We start from the raw sequence: 19,165 nt of genomic DNA, 5'->3' as shown, positions 1-19,165 counted from the left end.
CAGAGTGACTCGGGGGCTGCGCCCTGCCCCGGGACTGTGACTTGGGGGTGCCGTGTGTGGCGAGCACTCTGGGCACGGTCCCCACGTGTCCCCAACGCCACGGCCCGCAGAGTGGCCCAGGGTCCGTGCCCTGTCCCGGGACTGACTTGGGGGTGCCGTGTGGCGTGCACTCTGGGCACGGTCCCCGCGTGTCCCCAACGCCGCGGCCCCGCAGAGTGGCCCAGGGTCCTCGCCCTGCCCCGGGGCCGTGACTTGGGGGTGCCGTGTGGCGCGCACTCTGGGCACGGTCCCCGCGTGTCCCCAACGCCGCGGCCCCGCAGAGTGGCCCAGGGTCCGCGCCCTGCCCCGGGGCCGTGACTTGGGGGTGCCGTGTGGCGCGCACTCTGGGCACGGTCCCCGCGTGTCCCCAACACCACGGACTGCGCAGAGTGGCCCAGGGTCCGCGCCCTGCCCCGGGGCTGTGACTTGGGTGTGCCGTGTGGCGCGCACTCTGGGCACGGTCCCCGAGTGTCCCCAACGCCGCGGCCCCGCAGAGTGGCCCAGAGTCCGCGCTCTGCCCCGGGGCTGTGACTTGGGGGTGCCGTGTGGCGCGCACTCTGGGCACGGTCCCCGCGTGTCCCCAACGCCACGGCCCCGCAGAGTGGCCCGGGGTCCGCGCTCTGCCCCGGGGCTGTGACTTGGGGGTGCCGTGTGGCGCGCACTCTGGGCACGGTCCCCGTGTGTCCCCAACGCCGCGGCCCGCAGAGTGGCCCGGGGTCCGCGCCCTGCCCCGGGGCTCCGCGCCCTCGCCGCAGCAGCGCTCACCGAAACGAAAGTAAAACAGAGGCCGGTTCCCCGCGGCGCTGGCCGCCCGCTCCCGGGCCGCGGCTTCTCGGACGTCGCACACCCCGACGTGGGCGGCGCGGAACGTTCTCCTCGGGGCTCCGTCGCCGGGCTGCAGTCTACACCGGACCACGGCAGCTCCGTTCGCTGCTGTAACAAGCCGAAAAAAAACTAATTAATTCAGACTTTAGTTTTTTTTTAATTTGTTACAGCGCTGAGCAGAGCTGCCGCCCCCATGCAGAACCGCGGCACACGGACCGCCGCGGGGACCGCGACCCGGCACGGCCGCGGCCGGGAACCGTCCTCCGGGAAGGCCCGGCGTGGCCTCTGTTTCGCTTTCGTTTGGCGCGGCGCGGAAACTAAGACCCTACAGCGTCTCCCGACCGCCCGCAGCCGGCCCCCGGCCCCGCCCGGACGCAAGGGCCCCGCCAGACGCAAGGGCCCCGCCAGACGCAAGGGCCCCGCCAGACGCAAGGGCCCCCGCCCGGGGACGCAAGGGCCCCCGCCCGGGGACGCAAGGGCCCCCGCCCAGGGACACAAGGGCCCCTACCAGACGCAAGGGTCCCCGCCGGGACGCAAGGGCCCCTACCAGACGCAAGGGCCCCACCCGGGATGCAAAGGCCCCTACTAGACGCAAGGGCCCCCGCCGAGACGCAAGGGCCCCCTACCAGACGCAAGGGCCCCACCCGGGGACGCAAGGGCCCCACCCGGGGACGCAAGGGCCCCACCCGGGGACGCAAGGGCCCCCACCCGGGACGCAAGGGCCCCCACCCGGGACGCAAGGGCCCCCCCTGGGGACGCAAGGGCCCCTACCGGACGCAAGGGCCCCCGCCGGGACGCAAGGCCCCCCCCTGGGGACGCAAGGCCCCCCCCTGGGGACGCAAGGGCCCCTACCAGACGCAAGGGCCCCCACCCGGGACGCAAGGCCCCCCCCTGGGGACGCAAGGGCCCCTACCGGACGCAAGGGCCCCCGCCGGGACGCAAGGCCCCCCCCCCACCGGGATGCAAGGGACGCCCCCCTGGGGACACAAGGGCCCCTACCGGATGCAAGGGCCCCCCCAGGATGCAAGGGCCGCCCCCCCCCACGCAAGGGCCCCGGCCCCACCCGGACACGAGGCCCCCCCCCCACGGGACGCGAGGGTCCCTCCCGGACACAAGGCCCCCCCTCCCCCGGACGCAAGGGCCCCCCGGGATGCAGGGTCCCCGCCCGGCAGGGGGAATTCACCGGTGTCCCGGCAGGCACAGCCAGCGCCAGGGCTCTGCTGGGGACAGGGGACAAGGGGGACAGGCCACCACCACGTCCTCTGCCACACTCGCCCCTCACAAGGGCTCAGCCGACCGCATGCTCCCCCCAGGCAGAAGCAGCGCAGGATGACGTGGCCCCATCCGCTCCGACAGACCACCTGTCCACCAACCATCTTCAAACCCGGGGAAAGGCACACACACAAAATCGAAATTCCACACATAGAGGTTGCCGGAGCAGGAGCCCCGGAAACCCTCCTGCCGTCTAACGGGGTCCCCGGGAGGAGTCAGCCCGGGGAGAGCGGGGCTGGGGTCCGTGCAGGTGTAGGTATACGTGCACCTACACCTCTGAAATTCCCATTTCAGCAGTGAGAACTACACAGCTCCGTCTGCGCCTTTAAAGTTTATGTCGCCGTCCTTTTTTGTTGCCTGCTTTAGCTCTGAGCGGCTCTTAGGGCCGAGAAAATTCTCGGGGTCACCCTCGACCTGTGGGAGCTTCCGTGGGAACGGAGGAGTCAGGGGTCCCGCGTGAGGTCAGTCTCCGAACCTCGCTCAAGTGCAGAGAGTCTGCAAACACGCACGTGCAACATGCTACCCGGAAACAGACTGTTGCACTTTAGAAGAATCTGCAATGCACGTTTTACAGCCACGACTCAAAACTCAACGACCTTCACGATTCAGAGCCCCAGGCAGGGTGTCACTGCGTTTTGTCTGGATTTCCAGTCCTGTGACGTCAGCAACATCTCGGATTGACTTAAACCATAATCAGTAGCAATAAGCAACTCGCTGAACCAAAAGTCACGTTTAGATCGCAAAGGCCCTTGTATTTTTTATGATGACATTTTAAAGTCATCAACGTACTGCTGATCTCTACCTATAGATGAAGCGCCTATTGTTGTGTTAGGCACTTTTACGGAAAAAAAAAATCACGTGCCTCCTATGGGTCACAAGAATCACGAGAACCGTACACAGAATTAGCCGCGAGGCATGTGCACGGCACACACGTGGCCTCCCCCACAGGGCTTGGGGCTAAGGAAGGACTCGCTCCCGGGTCTCCCTCCTGCAGGTTGCGGTCGAGGCTCAAAACTAGACGTGCACTTATCGGGGTTACGTACTCGGAGGCTGGGGGAGGTAGGCGCCGATCAGCTTCGACCTCTTCTTTTCGTAGCCTTTCTGTGTGATGTCGCCTGCAAGAGAAGGAAAACATGCTCAGAGCAGCTTCAGCAGGCGGAGGGCACCCTAAGACAACAGGTGTAAACGGCTGTGGCTTTTGTTCCGCTCACGGTTTGAATTCTAATGGAAAGCACATCATTCACCTCGATTCCTCCCTGCCCTCAGCCAAACCCACGGCGTTTAAGTTACACGAACCTCCTTGGCCAAACGCGTGTCTGTTCCCAGCCGCTTCTCGCTCGGTCTTGACTACCGGGGTCCACGATAGGTTCCCCGAAATCCCGCCCACATGTGCCACACAGGAGCCCCGACCAGCTGCCAGCTGTGGTCTGGCTGACCACAGACCGGGGCCCGTCTGGGCGGGGAGGGCGGCCGGGACTCAGTGGCATCTCCCCTGAACCAGGTTTTCCTCATTCATCCTCAGTGTCTGTCGCAAGGAATTTAAACTGCCGTGGTATTTTTGAAAGACAAGTGACTGGGGCACCAAGGGAAATATCAGATAGCACAGAAGAAAGTGGGACCTACACAAAAAACCAGCGTGCGGGAGGAAGGTGCTTATCACCCAAACAGGAATCCGCAGGCAGAAGCCAAAGGCTCACGCGGGGAGGTCAGGGTGTGTTCCAATTCCCCGTGTGCCAGGCCACCAGGCCCTCGTGGGGGACACAGCGACCTCATTAACACGTAACAGCTTCTTCCAGGCACAAGCTCCGACACACACAGAACAGTGATTCTGCCCTCGAACCTTCCCTGGCATCGGTGAAATCTGTGCCTAAAAGTCTGATCAAACCATCATCCCCAGAAGAGCCAAAAACTCAAGATTCAGTGAAAACGCAGCAAACAAATGCAAGTCGGTCGACATGCTTTTCGCCGTGGCGCAGGCTCACTGGGGCGTGTGCAGACGTGTGCCTCCCCCACGATCCGGGGCCGGTGTCTAAACACGGAGCCGCGGGAAACAGGAGAGTACTGAGTGAGCGCCCGCCACCAACTGCTGAGCGGTTCTGCCATAGTAATACACATTTAAGGATTTGCTATTATATTTTTTAAACTATAAGACCAATTAAACCTGGGTTTAACCTCTACAGCGCGAATTTGTCGTAGTCCCTGTGCCTTCAGCTGCAGCCGTCACCTGTCCTGCGTGCGGGGCAGGAACCACGGGACCCGGGGCGTCCAGGCCCCCCAGGGACAGTGCGGTCACCCATCAGGACGCGGGACAGGACCTCCCCCCAGTGCTCACCAAACGCACTCAACGGGTCCTTTGCATTTTACATTTGTGGGTGTTTGTGGCACGGAAAATTGTTAAGCGCAGTCCACACAGACTAGGGGTTTTTTGCTGTTGTTGCCCTGTGTCTTGCTTTTGTCCTAGAGGCATGGTATGAAGATAAATCTATAAGTTTAAAAAGGGTTATCTGAAAGGTGACTTCTAATCGTAGAAGAACAACACTTTATAAGCCTTTACAGAAGGGATGGTTTCTCATGTCTCAGAGAAAAGCACTGGACACGCACACGTACTCACACGCACACGTACTCACACGCACACGTACTCACACGCACACGTACTCACACGCACACGTACTCACACGCACACACACCAGCCGTGGCTCCCTAAGCCACTTCAGACACGTATTCCTACAAACATCGATCAAAACTACTCATGTTATAATGCATACTAAAAGCATGTGTATTTGAAGAGCCCTGTACTATACTACTTTTTTTTTGTTTTGAGATAGAGTCTCGAGTTGTTGCCCAGGCTAGAGAGAGTGCCGTGGAGTCAGCCTGGCTCACAGCAACCTCAGACTCCTGGGCTCAAGCGATCCTCCTGCCTCAGCCTCCCGAGGAGTTGGGACTACAGGCATGCGCCACCATGCCCTGCTGATTTTTTCTATTTGTATTAGTTGGCCAATTAATTTATTTCTATTTATAGTAGAGACGGGGTCTCGCTCTTGCTCAGGCTGGTTTTGAACTCCTGACCTTGAGCGATCCTCCTGCCTTGGCCTCCCAGAGTGCTGGGATTACAGGCGTGAGCCACCGCGCCCGGCCTGCACTATACTGATCAGGCACCCGTATCCAATGTCCTACGCATGGCGGCCGTTTTCCCTTCAGGAGCAATATACCTAAATTAATATTACATTTTTACTCACCGATTTTAGAACTTGTGATCAGTTTTAGACAAAAGAATTAAACTTAAGCTACTGAATTAGTGACTTACAGGAGAAGAGTTTCTTTATTAACATCTTACAAGAAAAAAAAAAACACTTGGCACACTAAATTTCTTGGCCCTAATATAAGCCACAGTCTTAAGTTTTTAAAATTGCTCTTGTTGTGTTTATGTTTCCCTTGAGGACGGAAGTCTCTGCGTATTTACGCTCAGAAGAAGCAAGAGACACCCGTGCACGGGCCGAGACCGAGAAGCAAAATTAATCTTCATGGTCTCCTGTGCCCGACACCACACCATTGCCTGGGGTTCACACTCCGTGTTACTCCTTTCCCGCCTTCACAGGAGGTAAAAGTCGCCAAAGGTGGCCGGGCGCGGTGGCTCACACCCGTCATCCTAGCACTCTGGGAGGCCGAGGCGGGCGGATTGCTCGAGGTCAGGAGTTCGAAACCAGCCTGAGCAAGAGCGAGACCCCTGTCTCTACTAAAAAATTAGAAAGAAATTAATTGGCCAACTAATATATATAGAAAAAAATTAGCCGGGCATGGTGGCGCATGCCTGTAGTCCCAGCTGCTCGGGAGGCTGAGGCAGGAGGATCGCTTGAGCCCAGGAGTTGGAGGTTGCTGTGAGCTAGGCTGACGCCACGGCACTCACTCTAGCTTGGGCAACAAAGCGAGACTCTGTCTCCAAAAAAAAAGTCGCCAAGCGTGACGGGGAAGGAAACACAAAGCAGACAAACGACCTCCCCCTACGTCAACGCTCGGCGTCTGTGCACGTTGTCACACTGTTTGTCACAATAGAACAAAAACCCACATTAACTCACGGTTATTTTAACTCGTCAGATCCATCTTCACAAGAATTTTAAAAGCAACAAAAGACCTGGTTTGAACCTCCGAGTTGCACAGAACTTACGCAAGGCGGCATTTCACAAGCACGGACGGAGAAGGCAGGGCCATGTCCGGGAGGCCGCAGCTAAGCCCGCTGGCTCGGGTCCCCAAGGCAGAAGCGGCAGGCGCGTGATGATCTCGGCCTCCGCGATGCACAGACAGAGGTGGAGGACGCACGGGAGCCTCCAACTCCAAACCACCAGGAAACGGCACAAGGAGAGAGTCCCCGGCGGAGTCTAACGTCAGTCGCGTCAGAGGGACCAGGAGGCTCCTCCGTCCCGAGTGACGGGCGTGGATTCCCGACCACGGAACCGGCAGACACGGGAGAGCCACGGCGTTGCTTGGGATTACATCATTAGAGCGCCCAGACGGAGTCCGCGAACACGCCGATTCCCTTCCCCGAGTCGCCCGGTCTGCACGCTCCGGCAATCCGGCTTTCCATCAGTGTTTGTTTTTGTTTGTTTTGTTTTTTTGAGACAGAGTCTCGCTGTGTTGCCCAGACTAGAGTGCCGCGGCGTCAGCCTAGCTCACAGCAACCTCAAACTCCTGGGCTCAAGCGATCCTCCTGCCTCAGCCTCCCGAGTAGCTGGAACTACAGGCATGCACCACCATGCCCGGCTAATTTTTTGTATATATATATTTTTAGTTGGTCAATTAATTTATATATTTAGTACAGACGGGGGTCTCGCTCTTGCTCAGGCTGGTTTCGAACTCCTGATCTTGAGCGATCCGCCCACCTCGGCCTCCCAGAGTGCTGGGATGACGGGGGTGAGCCACCTCGCCCGGCCCCATCCAGTGATCCAGTGTTGAAGACGTGGGGACCCCTCGCCAGGCCGTGGACTGCGCAGAGACGTCCCCGTCAGACGTCACCCGGCCACGACCGTCCTGGCCAGGATCACGGCTGCCTCGGGCCATGCATCTTTCCCGCCTTCCCCCAGTGCATGGGACCACCGGGTAGTCACGGTAACGCAGACCAGAGAGGGGCCCCACCACGTGGCCGTCCCCGCTAGACCCCCGCTTGTGCCCAGGGACTAAAGGCTTCCGTGGGCTGGCCTGACGCTCCCCTCCCACCCTCGCTCTCTTGGCTCGCCACTCCCCACCCAGCCCTCACCTCTCTGTCCCGGCGTTTGCTTTCTCCTCACCACTCTGGACTCGAGTTCTGCGCTCGCCCTGGCTGGCGGCTGCCCGCCCCTGGGTTCCCGGGACTCACACATGCCAGAGGCCAGCGCTCACATGTGTTAGCCTCTGTGCCACCAGACCTCGTTCTTAGGGATCTAAAGTATCAACCTTTTTTTTTTTTTGAGACAGAGTCTCACTCTGTTGCACGGGCTAGAGTGAGTGCCGTGGCGTCAGCCTAGCTCACAGCAACCTCAAACTCCTGGGCTCAAGCGATCCTCCTGCCTCGGCCTCCCGAGTAGCTGGGACTACAGGCATGCGCCACAACGTCTGGCTAGTTTTTTCTATATATTTTTCAGTTGTCCAATTAACTTCTTTCTAATTTTTAGTAGAGACGGGGGTCTCACTCTCGCTCAGGCTGGTTTTGAACTCCTGATCTTGAGCGATCCGCCTGCCTTGGCCTCCCAGAGTGCTAGGATGACAGGCGTGAGCCACCGCGCCCGGCCCCTACGTATCCGTATTTTAGAGCCCCGAGATTGCCAGGCATCTTTCCCGACGGTGCAAGTGAGGAGGTGAGATTCCAGGGCCTTGGATGACCTCATTCACGTAGCCAAGCAACCACAGTAGTAGCAAAAACCAAAAGGGTTTTTTAAAATCTTTTTTTATACGAAAACTGAATACAATTTAATTTTTTCACATCCACATTCTTACCATTTCTCCCTGGCAAGCGTGGAAATACTAATTTTAAGAGAAACAAGTTGTTCCATAATTTTAACATTTAGCATCATCACTATTAAGCAGGAATTAGCCCCAAAACTCAAGATCATCTTGTTCTTACATTCCTAAATTGACAGTCACATAGTGAAATGCTATCTAATGGAAAGGAATGTTTCATTTCAGGTTTCTGATCTGACAAAAAAAAAAAAAAAAAAGATTTCAGGCAAAGAGATAAACGTTAATTATGTAACTATGCAAAATGCCTCAGGAAAAAATTAACAAACGATGTAATCCAATTAGCTCTTTAAAGTATTATAAATGCAGCTGAATTATAGCAGTAATTTGTCCCTAATTCAAATGATCACAAGTCTTTTCATAAAGAATAACCGTAAATGGATATAAAATGCAAAGCAGAAGAGTTATCAGCATCTGGGGTAGTTTTTGGCTGATATTTTTAACATATGCACAGTTATTATTTACCCATCTGAAGTGTAACCCTCTCCTCCTAAGTTCATCCAGACTGCGTTTCAAACACAGGCTGATTTTTGGCACGAGAAGGCAGCTTTAAAAAAATGCCAAGTTATTTTAAAAATAAAAACTTAGCCCTCAAAAAAGCTAGGAGCACCCTCCGAGCACGCCGGGGCTGGCGTTTGATTTGCAAGAGACAAAGTTTCTCTCTCTTCTCTAAAGACTTCCCTAAATGCTCCGCTTCTCTGTTCTCTGTCCTGCCTGCTGCAGCCTGGCAGTTGCAGGGGGAACAAGGAATAATACTGAGCTCAGAACAACCACAACAAAGCATTATGTGTTTCCTAAGATTTGCACATATCTGCAGAAAATTATTAGAGGTGAATTTAGGCCGGGCGCGGTGGCTCACACCTCTAATCCTAGCACTTTGGGAGGCTGAGGAGGGTGGATCGCTCAAGGTCAGGAGTTTGAAACCAGCCTGAGCAAGAGTGAGACCCCGTTTCTACTGAAAAATAGAAATTAATTGGCCAACTAAAAAAAAAATATATATATACACACACACACACACACACACACACACACACGGAAAAAATTAGCCGGGCATGATGGCGCATGCCTGTAGTCCCAGCTACTCGGGAGGCTGAGGCAGCAGGATTGCTTGAGCCCAGGAGTTTGAGGTTGCTGTGAGCTAGGCTGACGCCACGGCACTCTAGCCTGGGTGACAGAGTAAGACTCTGTCTGAAAAAAATAAATAAGTGAATTTGATTCCAGGCACCGCAGAAAGGTATGTGACAATCTTATCCTCGCACTAAAGAGGAACCTGCACTCGAGCCCAGCCCGTGGTGAGGCAAAGCCCCCGCCAGCACGAGGGTGTGCGAACAGCCTGTTGTTTGTGCAGCGCCCGAGCACACAGCCCCGCGGCCCAGAGCATCCCGGCCGTGGCGGGAACCTGGGGCCCAGAGAGCGTCCCCCACCTGACCCCAGCCTCCCCCGCGGCCTCAGTCCTGGACAGCCCCACCGTCTACCGGCCGTGAGCGCCACGTGACTTCACCCGTAAGGTGAAACTCTCGGCCACCCTGCCAACTCCCAAGCTCACCGATTCTGTAATTAACCTCTAGTGAGTTACTTAACACCAGGGTTTAAATTTTTAATTATTTAGACATGCATATTTTAACAGGAAAATCCCGAACAAAGGATGTTGAGGACACATCCTCTCACAGATTTCATCTGGCAAGTGCTACGCTTTTTCTTGCTCTCCATCTCATATGGACTTTTCCTTTTTTTTGTTTTTGTTTTTGTTTGTGAGAGAGTCTCACTGTGTTGCCCAGGCTGGAGTGCCGTGGCGTCAGCCTAGCTCACAGCAACCTCAGACTCCTGGGTTCAAGCGATCCTCCCGCCTTAGCCTCCTGAGTAGCTGGAACTACCGGCATGCGCCACCATGCCCGGCTAATTTTTTCTATGTATTTTTAGTTGTCCGGCTAATTTCTTTCTATTTTTAGTAGAGACGGGGTCTCGCTCTTGCTCAGGCTGGTCTCAAACTCCTGACCTTGAGCGATCCTCCCGCCTCGGCCTCCCAGAGTGCTGGGATGACAGGCGTGTGCCACCGCGCCCGGCCTCATGTGGACCTTTCTAGAGCAGTTTTAGGTCCGGGGCAGAGCTGAGAGAGAGGAAGCAGCAGGTTCCCACAGACCCTCCCCAGCCCACGCAGGCTCCCCTGCCGTCTGGATCCCGCCAGGGCGGGACGCTCCTGGGAACATCACCCGAATCGGCCGCTCGCACCGGGCAGGGCTCAATCTGGCCGGCGTGCGTCCCTTGGGTTTGGACAAACACAGGATGACACGGGTCCACGGCTGCAAAAACGTGCGATTTCGAAGCTGACAACGATGGAAAAACACATCATTAAAATCCCGAACACGACGGCGCCCGACACCACAGGAGACATTTTGGGAGAAACAGGACGTTCGAAGGAGCCCCGGGCGCACGGCCGCCGTCCCCTCTGCTCTCCAGGCGGCTGCAAGCGCTCCCGGCCAGCTACAGCCTCGCGCCAGACGGGAGCGACGCCCACGGCGCCCGTCCTGCAGCCGGGACGTTGACAGAGCAAGACAGAGAGCAAGCAGCGTCCTCACGCTTGCGGGAACAGGTGGAGAGAGGTAAAAATTAGGTGCATGTTTTGAAACCCACGAAAGTTCGGAGACTGCCTCCCCCAAACACTAGGCACCCATCGCTCTACCTTGGGGACCTGAAAGGCAGCGCCCAAGGAGACCAAGGTCGGCGTCTGGACGGCATGGCGCCGGTGTGAGGTCGTGAGCCTCCCCCATGAGGAACCCGCCCGGCCCCACGAGCCCAGAGTCCCGGGGGCACGCTCGGGCTGGCTTGCTGCCTCCTGTACCCAACGGTCCCTTCCTGCTGGACACCAGAGAGCCCCGAATACTCCCCCAAATCTCAAGACACTCTTCCTTGAACCCCAGATCTCAGACAGCCCTTCTCTTACTGGAAAGCTCATTTCGTAAGTGAACGGCCACAGGTTCAGTTCGGGGAGATGAAAAAGCCCAACAGCACGGACATGCTCGACGCCCCTGGACGGGGCAGAGTCAGTTAGAACGGGGACTTTTGTGTGATGCACATTCTACCACAATACAAAATTTAATTCGGCTGGGCGCGGTGGCTCACGCCTGTCATAATAGCACTCTGGGAGGCCGAGGCGGGAGGATCGCTCACGGTCAGGAGTTCCAGACCAGCCTGAGCACGAGTGAGACCCCGTCTCTACCAAAAAAATGGAAAGAAATCAATTGGCCAACTAAAAATACACAGAAAAAAATTAGCCGGGCATGGTGGCGCATGCCTGTAGTCCCAGCTACTTGGGAGGCTGAGGCAGGAGGATCGCTTGAGCCCAGGAGTTTGAGGTTGCTGTGAGCTAGGCTGACGCCACGGCACTCACTCTAGCATAGACAACAGAGTGAGACTCTGTCTTAAAAAAAAAAAAAAAAGACACTCTGGAAGGTTCCCCTGGAGCCGCTGCAACTTGCACCTGCCTGTGCTCTGTGCACTTGTACGCCCCCCGCCCACCCGCCACCAGCTCTGTGCACGCTAAGCAAACACCATACATGCAGCTGCCGTGACTTACTCCTCCTGCACGGAGAACATACATGAGACGCCGCAGACACAAGTGACCCCGTTAGAAGCCAAGCAGGAAGCATTTGAGTAATTAAGCGTGCCAAACTCCTGTTGCCATGGAAACGAAACCAATGCGCTGTGACTGCATCTCCTACTGCACCACTAAAGACCATCTGGGTAGGGGAATGTGCCGTTTCGTAGTATTGCACGCGCATTTACGACATGTCAGTTTTTCCCCATATATGGCCGAGACAGAAATGAGTAACACGGGCTGTCACACAGCGTGGCTCACCGACGATAATGTGCACAGATCTACAGCTTAAGACTCTAAGACGAAGAAGTTTAATGAGTCAGGGGACAAGAGTCACACGGAAACGCGTTTTAGATACAGCATCTCCCACATTCCAAGTACAAACACCGAAGTTCTCTACTTAATCCCTTTTCCTTTTTCCTTTTTTTATTTTTTGAGTTTTGAGACAGAGTCTCGCTGTGTTGCCCCAGGTAGAGTGCCGTGGCGTCAGCCTAGCTCACAGCAACCTCAAACTCCTGAGCTCAGGTGATCCTCCTGCCTCAGCCTCCCGACTTGCCGGGACTACAGGCATGCACCACCACGCCCGGCTCATTTTGTCTAAATATTTTTAGTTGGCCAATGAATTTCTATTTTTAGTAGAGACGGGGTCTCGCTCTTGCTCAGGCTGGTTTCGAACTCCTGAGCTCAAACGAGCCGCCCTCCTCGGCCTCCCAGAGTGCTGGGATTACAGGAGTGAGCCACCTCACCTGTAAAGCCATAATTCCTTTTTTTAACTGAAAAGCAATTTACAAACCCTCACCCTCCCCTCCCCCCAGGAAGGGTACAATTCAGCGCTTTTTAGTACATTCCAGGTCATGCAACCATTGTCACCATCTAGTCCCAGAACATTTCACCACCCCAAAAAGAAACCCCGAACCCCATTGAGTGTCACTACCTGTTCCTCCTGCCCTTGGCGGTCACTAATCTACGTCCTGCGTCTCTGTATTTGCCTGGGTTCTGGACGTTTCACGTGAGCAAACCACACACAGCGCATGGCCGTTTCCTGCCTGGCGTCTTCCAAGGTGTGTCCAGTCGTAGCAGGTATTCCTTCCTTCATTCCTTTCCACGGCCAGGGAACGTCCCGTTGTACGAGGGCACCACGTTGTGTTTATCCACCCATCTGCTCACGGTCATCTGAGCTGCTCCTACTTTTTGGCTCTTATGAATCATGCCGCTATGTTGTGTGTTTTTTTTTTTTTTTTGAGACAGAGTCTCACTCTGCTGCCCGGGCTAGAGTCCTGTGGCGTCAGCCTAGCTCACAGCAACCTCCAAACTCCTGGGCTCAAGCAATCCTCCTGCCTCAACCTCCCAAGTAGCTGGGATTACAGGCACATGCCACTGTGCCAGGCTAATTTTTTCTGTTTTTAGCTGTTTGGCTAATTTCTTTCTATTTATAGTAGAGACGGGGTCTCGCTCTTGCTCAGGCTCAAACTCCTGAGCTCAAGCAATCCTCCGGCCTTGGCCTCCCAGTGTGCCAGGATTACAGGTGCGAGCCACTGCGCCTGGCCATTTTCATTAAGATTTTTTGCGCAAATATTTTTTAAATTTTCTTGGGCGTGTGCCTGGGAGTTAAATCACTGGGTCATATGAGAATTCCACGCTCAACTTTTTGAGGAAATGCCAAACGAACTAATAATGGGTTTTACCGTTTAAGCTTTTCCATTTGAGTTGTTTTTGTGTATGGTGTGAAGTAGGGGCCCAACTTCATTCTTTTCCAAGTAGATGTCAGATTTTCCCCGCGCCATTTGTTGAAGAGACTGCCCTTTCCCCCACTGAATGGTCTTGGCACCTTAGTCTCACCTGGCCCTGGAGGACTTCTTTCCGGACCCTCTGCTCTAGTCTACCGTTCCTACCCCAGCACCGTGACTACCATAGCTTTCTAGCATGTTTCGAAATCAGAAAATGTGAGTCTCCCAATTTTGTCCTCCTCCTCCAAGACTGCGTTGTCCTCTGGCTTCATGTTAACCCTTTAGGGAAATTGAAAATCTGTGCAGCAAAGGACTGAGACCTCGTCCTTGCAGGGAGCTATGCCGAGCCCCTAGAACACTCTGCCTGAGGGACGTCAGGGGTGGGTGCCCACAGTGTGGGTTACAGGGGGGCCTCGCAGCTTCACCCTGACCTCTGGAGGGGGGGGAGGCAGAGGTCAGCTAGCGGCAGGTGGCCCGTCCAGGCCGGCATGCTCCCCTGGCCATCGGCGCCATCCCGCCTGTCTGCAAACGTCGGCGTGACCGCTTTGCCGAGTCCTGAGCTGCTCTGGCCCCGATCACTGAATCTGAGGCTGATCCTCCTGCCTCGGCCTCCCGAGTAGCTGGGACTACAGGCAGGCCCCACCATGCCCAGCTAATTTTTTTTATATATTTTTAGTTGTCCAATTAATCTGTTTCTATTTATAGTAGAGACGGGGTCTCGCTCTTCCTCAGGCTGGTCTCGAACTCCTGACCTCTAGCAGTCCGCCCGCCTCGGCCTCCCAGAGTGCTGGGATGACAAAAAGCCCAAATTTTTATCATTGGGAATAATGTGAGTTATTTTTCCTCGATGTGAAAGGGTCAATTTGCTCAGTTTTAGGGGACACATCTGCAAACGCCTCAGTCTGAACGGGGCAGCCTGTAAGTCCTCCTCCTTTCAAATAAAAAGGGCTGATCCGTGCAAGGTGCCCGGGTCCGCGCTCACAGCTGGAAGGCGCCGACATCACCCCGGACGTTGGCAGAGGTACCTGCGCACACTCCCTGCTTCTGGGAGCCTCGAAGGCGGCATGTCTGAGTGTGAAGAATTTCTTTTTTTCTTTTTTTCTTTTTTTTTGAGACAGAGTCTCACTCTGTTGCCCAGGCTAGAGTGAGTGCCGTGGCGTCAGCCTCGCTCACAGCAACCTCAAACTCCTGGGCTCAAGCGATCCTCCTGCCTCAGCCTCCCGAGTAGCTGGGACTACAGGCATGCACCACCACGCCCGGCTAATTTTTTTCTATATATATTAGTTGTCCAATTCATTTCTTTCTATTTGTATTCGAGATGGGGTCTCGCTCTTGCTCAGGCTGGTTTCGAACTCCTGAGCTGGAGCGATCCGCCAGCCTCGGCCTCCCAGAGTGCCGGGATGACAGGCGTGAGCCACCGCGCCCGGCCGTTAAGAATTAATGAAACACCTTTACCGTTTCTCCTCAGGAGCGTTCGCCCCGAACGGTTTTCTTTTTTCTTCGAACGTGACAGCCGCTGTGCGATTTGCACAGTGAGGAGTGAAATCGCACCTTAGAATTGCGGCGTTCTCTCTGGGCTGAGCCCTGGAGAACTGCTGCCAGCATGCGGCGGGGCCAGGACGGCAGCAAGGCCGCCAAGACCGGGGCCCCGAGAGCTGCAGGGTCTCACCCTTGGCTCGGAGGCGAGTGATGGAGTTCCCAGAATTGAGAACGAAGGAAGTGAGAACCCAGACTCACTCAGAACTGTGAACCACCAAGACCCCTCTTTTTTTTTTTTTTTTTTTTTTTTTTTTTGAGACAGTCTCACTTTGTTGCCCAGGCTAGAGTGAGTGCTGTGGCGTCAGCCTGGCTCACAGCAACCTCAAGCAATCCTGCTGCCTCGGCCTTCCGAGTAGCTGGGACTACAGGCTTACGCCACCATGCCTGGCTAAGTTTTTCTATATATATTAGTTGGCCAATTAATTTTCTTTCTGTTTATAGTAGAGACGGGGTCTCGCTCTTGCTCAGGCTGGTTTCGAACTCCTGACCTCGAGCGATCCGCCCGCCTCGGCCTCCCAGATTGCTAGGATTACAGGCGTGAACCACCGCGCCCGGCCTAGACCCCTCTTAAACCGGAGAAGAGGGCAAACACTGTCTTCTCCAGCTCATAGCCTTTCAGAAAAGGGCTGACAACGAGCCACGACTTATAATAAAAATAATTCAGTCTGGCCGGGCGTGGTGGCTCACGCCTGTCATCCCAACAATCTGGGAGGCCAAGGCAGGTGGATCGCTCGAGGTCAGGAGTTCGAGACCAGCCTGAGCAAGAGCGAGACCCCGTCTCTACTAAAAAAAGAAATTAATTGGCCAACTAAAAATATATAGAAAAAATTAGCCGGGCACGGTGGTGCATGCCTGTAGTCCCAGCTACTCGGGAGGCTGAGGCAGGAGGATTGCCTGAGCCTGGGAGTTTGAGGTTGCTGTGAGCTAGGCAGACACCACAGCACTCTAGCCTGGGCAACAGAGTGAGAGACTGTCTCAAATAATAATAATAATAATACTGGGAGGCCAAGGCGGGCGGATTGCTGGAGGTCAGGAGTTCGAAACCAGCCTGAGCAAGAGCGAGACCCCGTCTCTACCATAAATAGAAAGAAATTAATTGGCCAACTAATATATATAGAAAAACTTAGCCAGGCATGGTGGCACATGCCTGTAGTCCCAGCTACTCGGGAGGCTGAAGCAGGAGGATCACTTGAGCCCAGGAGTTTGAGGTTGCTGTGAGCTAGGCTGACGCCACGGCACTCACTCTAGCCTGGGCAACAAAGCAAGACTGTCTCAAAAATACATATATAATAATAATAATAATTCAGTGTATAAACAAAATCACTATCATTGAGAGATCGGGGAGAACTGTCTCCTTGCAGAGCAGGCGGCTTTTGGACTCAGGCACCCACGACACTGAGCTAGTTACAAATCCATGAGGCCCATTCCATCATTTCTGTTCCGTACTACAGGATGTCGCTAAAGATCTCCTCTCCTGCCACCACCGATCAGCTCAACCTCCAAATTCCACCCTTGAAATAATTCTTCATTTCATCATGAGCTTTTCCACTCATTGAGGCCAGAGCCGATTCCAGATTCAAGTCATCACATCGCATGACCCTGGATCCACTCGGTCCAGGTTCAACGGAAAGGAACTGAGGACGCCAGACAGAACCAAAGTCTGTTTCTCACTCGGGAAGCAAAACCAGGGAGGCACCCACAAGTCCCGAGTCCCGCGCCCCAGTCCCCCAGCTCCCGCTGAGCCAGCCCAGCCCCCCCGCAAGGACAGCTGCCCAAGCCTCCCAAATGCAGAAGGCCAGCGTACACTCGGCAGCGGGCAAGGGGCCCCCAGAAACAGGGTGCTCTGTTGTGCCTGGTGCCCAAGAATAGGCAGGGCAGCCTGAGGACAGGGGAGGGAGCAGGGAGCAGCCACGGCCCCACAAACTGTCATTCCGTCAGCTTCAAAACCTGATCTGATCCGATCCTCGTAATAACTCGAGAGATGCACAGAGGCGTTATTTGCACCGTTTTATCAACATAAATAAGAAATCTGAGGCCGGGAGCGGTGGCCAGGTGACCAGGGATGGAGCACTAGCTGGGGTCTAGTGACACACCACCTGGCCAGCACCAGAGAGTGTGCAGGATGAAAGCAGTTGTTCTTTCCTGCTTAATACTCAGTTGATGGCCTGTAATCCCAGCTCTCTGGGAGGCCGAGGTGGGAGGATCGTTTGAGTTCAGGAGTTTGAAACCAACCTGAGCAAGAGCAAGACCTTGTCTCTACTAAATATAGAAAGAAATTAATTGGACAACTAAAATATATATATATAATTAGCTGGGCATGGTGGTGCATGCCTGCAGTCCCAGCTACTCGGGAGGCTGAGGTAGGAGGATGGCTTGAGCTCAGGAGTCTGAGGTTGCTATGAGCTAGGCTGACGCCATAGCACTCTAGCCCGGGCAACACAGCAAGACTGTCTCCAAAAAAAAAAAAGAAGAAAGAAAGAAACCTGAGATCAGAGGACGGAAGGTGACCGTCTGCACCTCCCACAGGCTCCTGGAAATCATCTTCTGAACCACGTCTATGAACCTCAATCCTGTACTCAAGGCGGCATTTCTGCCGTGGACGTGATGTGCACACGACCCTCCTCCTCGGCAGGGGTTTCAGGGCGCACACAGCTCTGCCACACCCACCCACCCTCGGGGAACCCCACACCCGCCCTCGGGGAACCCCAACAACCTCCCTGCCATTGCTGCCGTTTCTGACACCTGCGTTTCTGTTTCCGCGGCCGACCACCATCGGCTGGTCTTCCTTCTGACGCAGCTGAAGCCCGTCCCAGCCACCGGGACGGCTACCGGGTGCAACGCGCTTTCTACACGTCGCCTCACCCAGCTGACTGGGAGCAAATTCTCAGGGGAGTGAGGGGTGTTGCGGTCCCTCCTCCCATCCCGACGCGCCTCAACAACTCCGGGAAGCACCTCCTCCTTCCGATCCAGGCTTGTGAGTCTCTGCCCCGCGCCAGGAATGGTCCCGGAGGTTGGGCCCATGGGAGCCACAGAGTGCTCCGGGGTGAGGCCCAGACGCCGATGGCAGGAGAGGAAGCAGCGGCACCCCGGGCATCGGCTGGCTTGGAGGCCCACGTGGGGACACAGGACGGGCGGACACAGAGCCTCCAAGGCACACACAGCAGCGCAGTTAACGCGTGTGCACAGCGCTTCCGAGGGGGAACGGCGGCGGCTACTGGATCGCCACGCTCACAGGGCTTGGAGACGGCCTGAGCCCCGTTTACGGGTGACAGCTTAATTAAAGCGTTACACTCAGCTCTAAGGAAAAGTAGCAATTTAGAGCCATTGTGTGCACTTAAAGCGCAGGACGGATATAGCCACTTCCGGGACCAGAGGACGGGACGCTACATCAGCAGTGAGACGCTCAGAGCAGCTGCACCAAAAAAAAAAAAAAAAAAAAAGGCGGAGTGAAGAAAACCCTCTAAAACCAGAAACAAGAGACCCCTGCAGCCAGCCCGGCTAGCCCAACCCGCAAAAGCGGGCTCCATCCCGTCAGTGGAGTTTAAAGCACAGGCTGCTCGAGCTTGCTCTCTACTGCACAGAAAATGGGGAACCCAGCCACGAACCTACGAGCTGGGGGCTTAGACGCCTCCACGTCCAAGCACGTCACCCGAGAGCACTGCGGCCCAGGGCGCCGGCACTCGGCGTGTCCGGGAGTAAGAACCGGGCGGGGGAGCCGGTGGGGAAGCAGGTCCCAGACCCCCTGCCCGGCTGCTCCACGGGAAGGGAAAACACTCAAACACGCGTCCACCCAGCGACGTGCGCGGCCGAGCCCTGCAGAGCATCCACTGTGACTTCCAAACTCTTCCAGGACGTTCAAATGTTCGACTGCAGGGGACACACACACACACACACACACCCGTGCCACCAGAGAACCAGGCATGCCCGTCCCCCACCCCCAGAAACAGAAGAGCAGGTGCGTTTCTCCCTCCAGCAAATGAGCAGCAAGAAACGCCGGCAATGCAGGAGCCTGCAGCCCTGTGGTCACCACTCCCCCCGTCCCGTCCCTCCCACCCACGGAAGGGCCCAGCACAGACCCAGCTGCCTCTTGCACAGGGGGACTCCAGCCCAGCAGCCTCCCGGGCGGGGGCCGCACTCGGGAGCTCCCCGCCGCTGCCGTGTGCCGACGCTGCCCTGCAGCCGT

The 19,165-nt window shown here is 55.8% G+C and overlaps 1 protein-coding gene across 4 annotated transcripts in view; it reads right to left on the bottom strand.

Annotated features, from left to right (window-relative positions):
- Positions 1-19,165, bottom strand: part of DIP2C (disco interacting protein 2 homolog C) — a 187,091-nt gene that overhangs the window by 94,810 nt on the left and 73,116 nt on the right. For 2 of the 4 annotated variants that reach the window (XM_075997603.1, XM_075997604.1), the window contains exons 2-3: positions 3,180-3,251; positions 805-972 (exon numbers count right to left, since the gene is read on the bottom strand). In XM_075997603.1, coding sequence (XP_075853718.1) covers positions 805-972; positions 3,180-3,251 — 240 coding nt within the window. The remainder of the gene's footprint in view (positions 1-804; positions 973-3,179; positions 3,252-19,165) is intronic. The other 2 variants (XM_075997605.1, XM_075997606.1) reach the window with 1 other exon arrangement.

The sequence above is a fragment of the Microcebus murinus genome, chromosome 25 (assembly GCF_040939455.1).
Source record: "Microcebus murinus isolate Inina chromosome 25, M.murinus_Inina_mat1.0, whole genome shotgun sequence".
In the NCBI taxonomy this organism is placed as follows: domain Eukaryota; kingdom Metazoa; phylum Chordata; class Mammalia; order Primates; family Cheirogaleidae; genus Microcebus; species Microcebus murinus.
The sequence above is the reverse complement of the archived record's forward strand: the minus strand, read 5'-3'. Positions and strand labels throughout refer to the sequence as shown.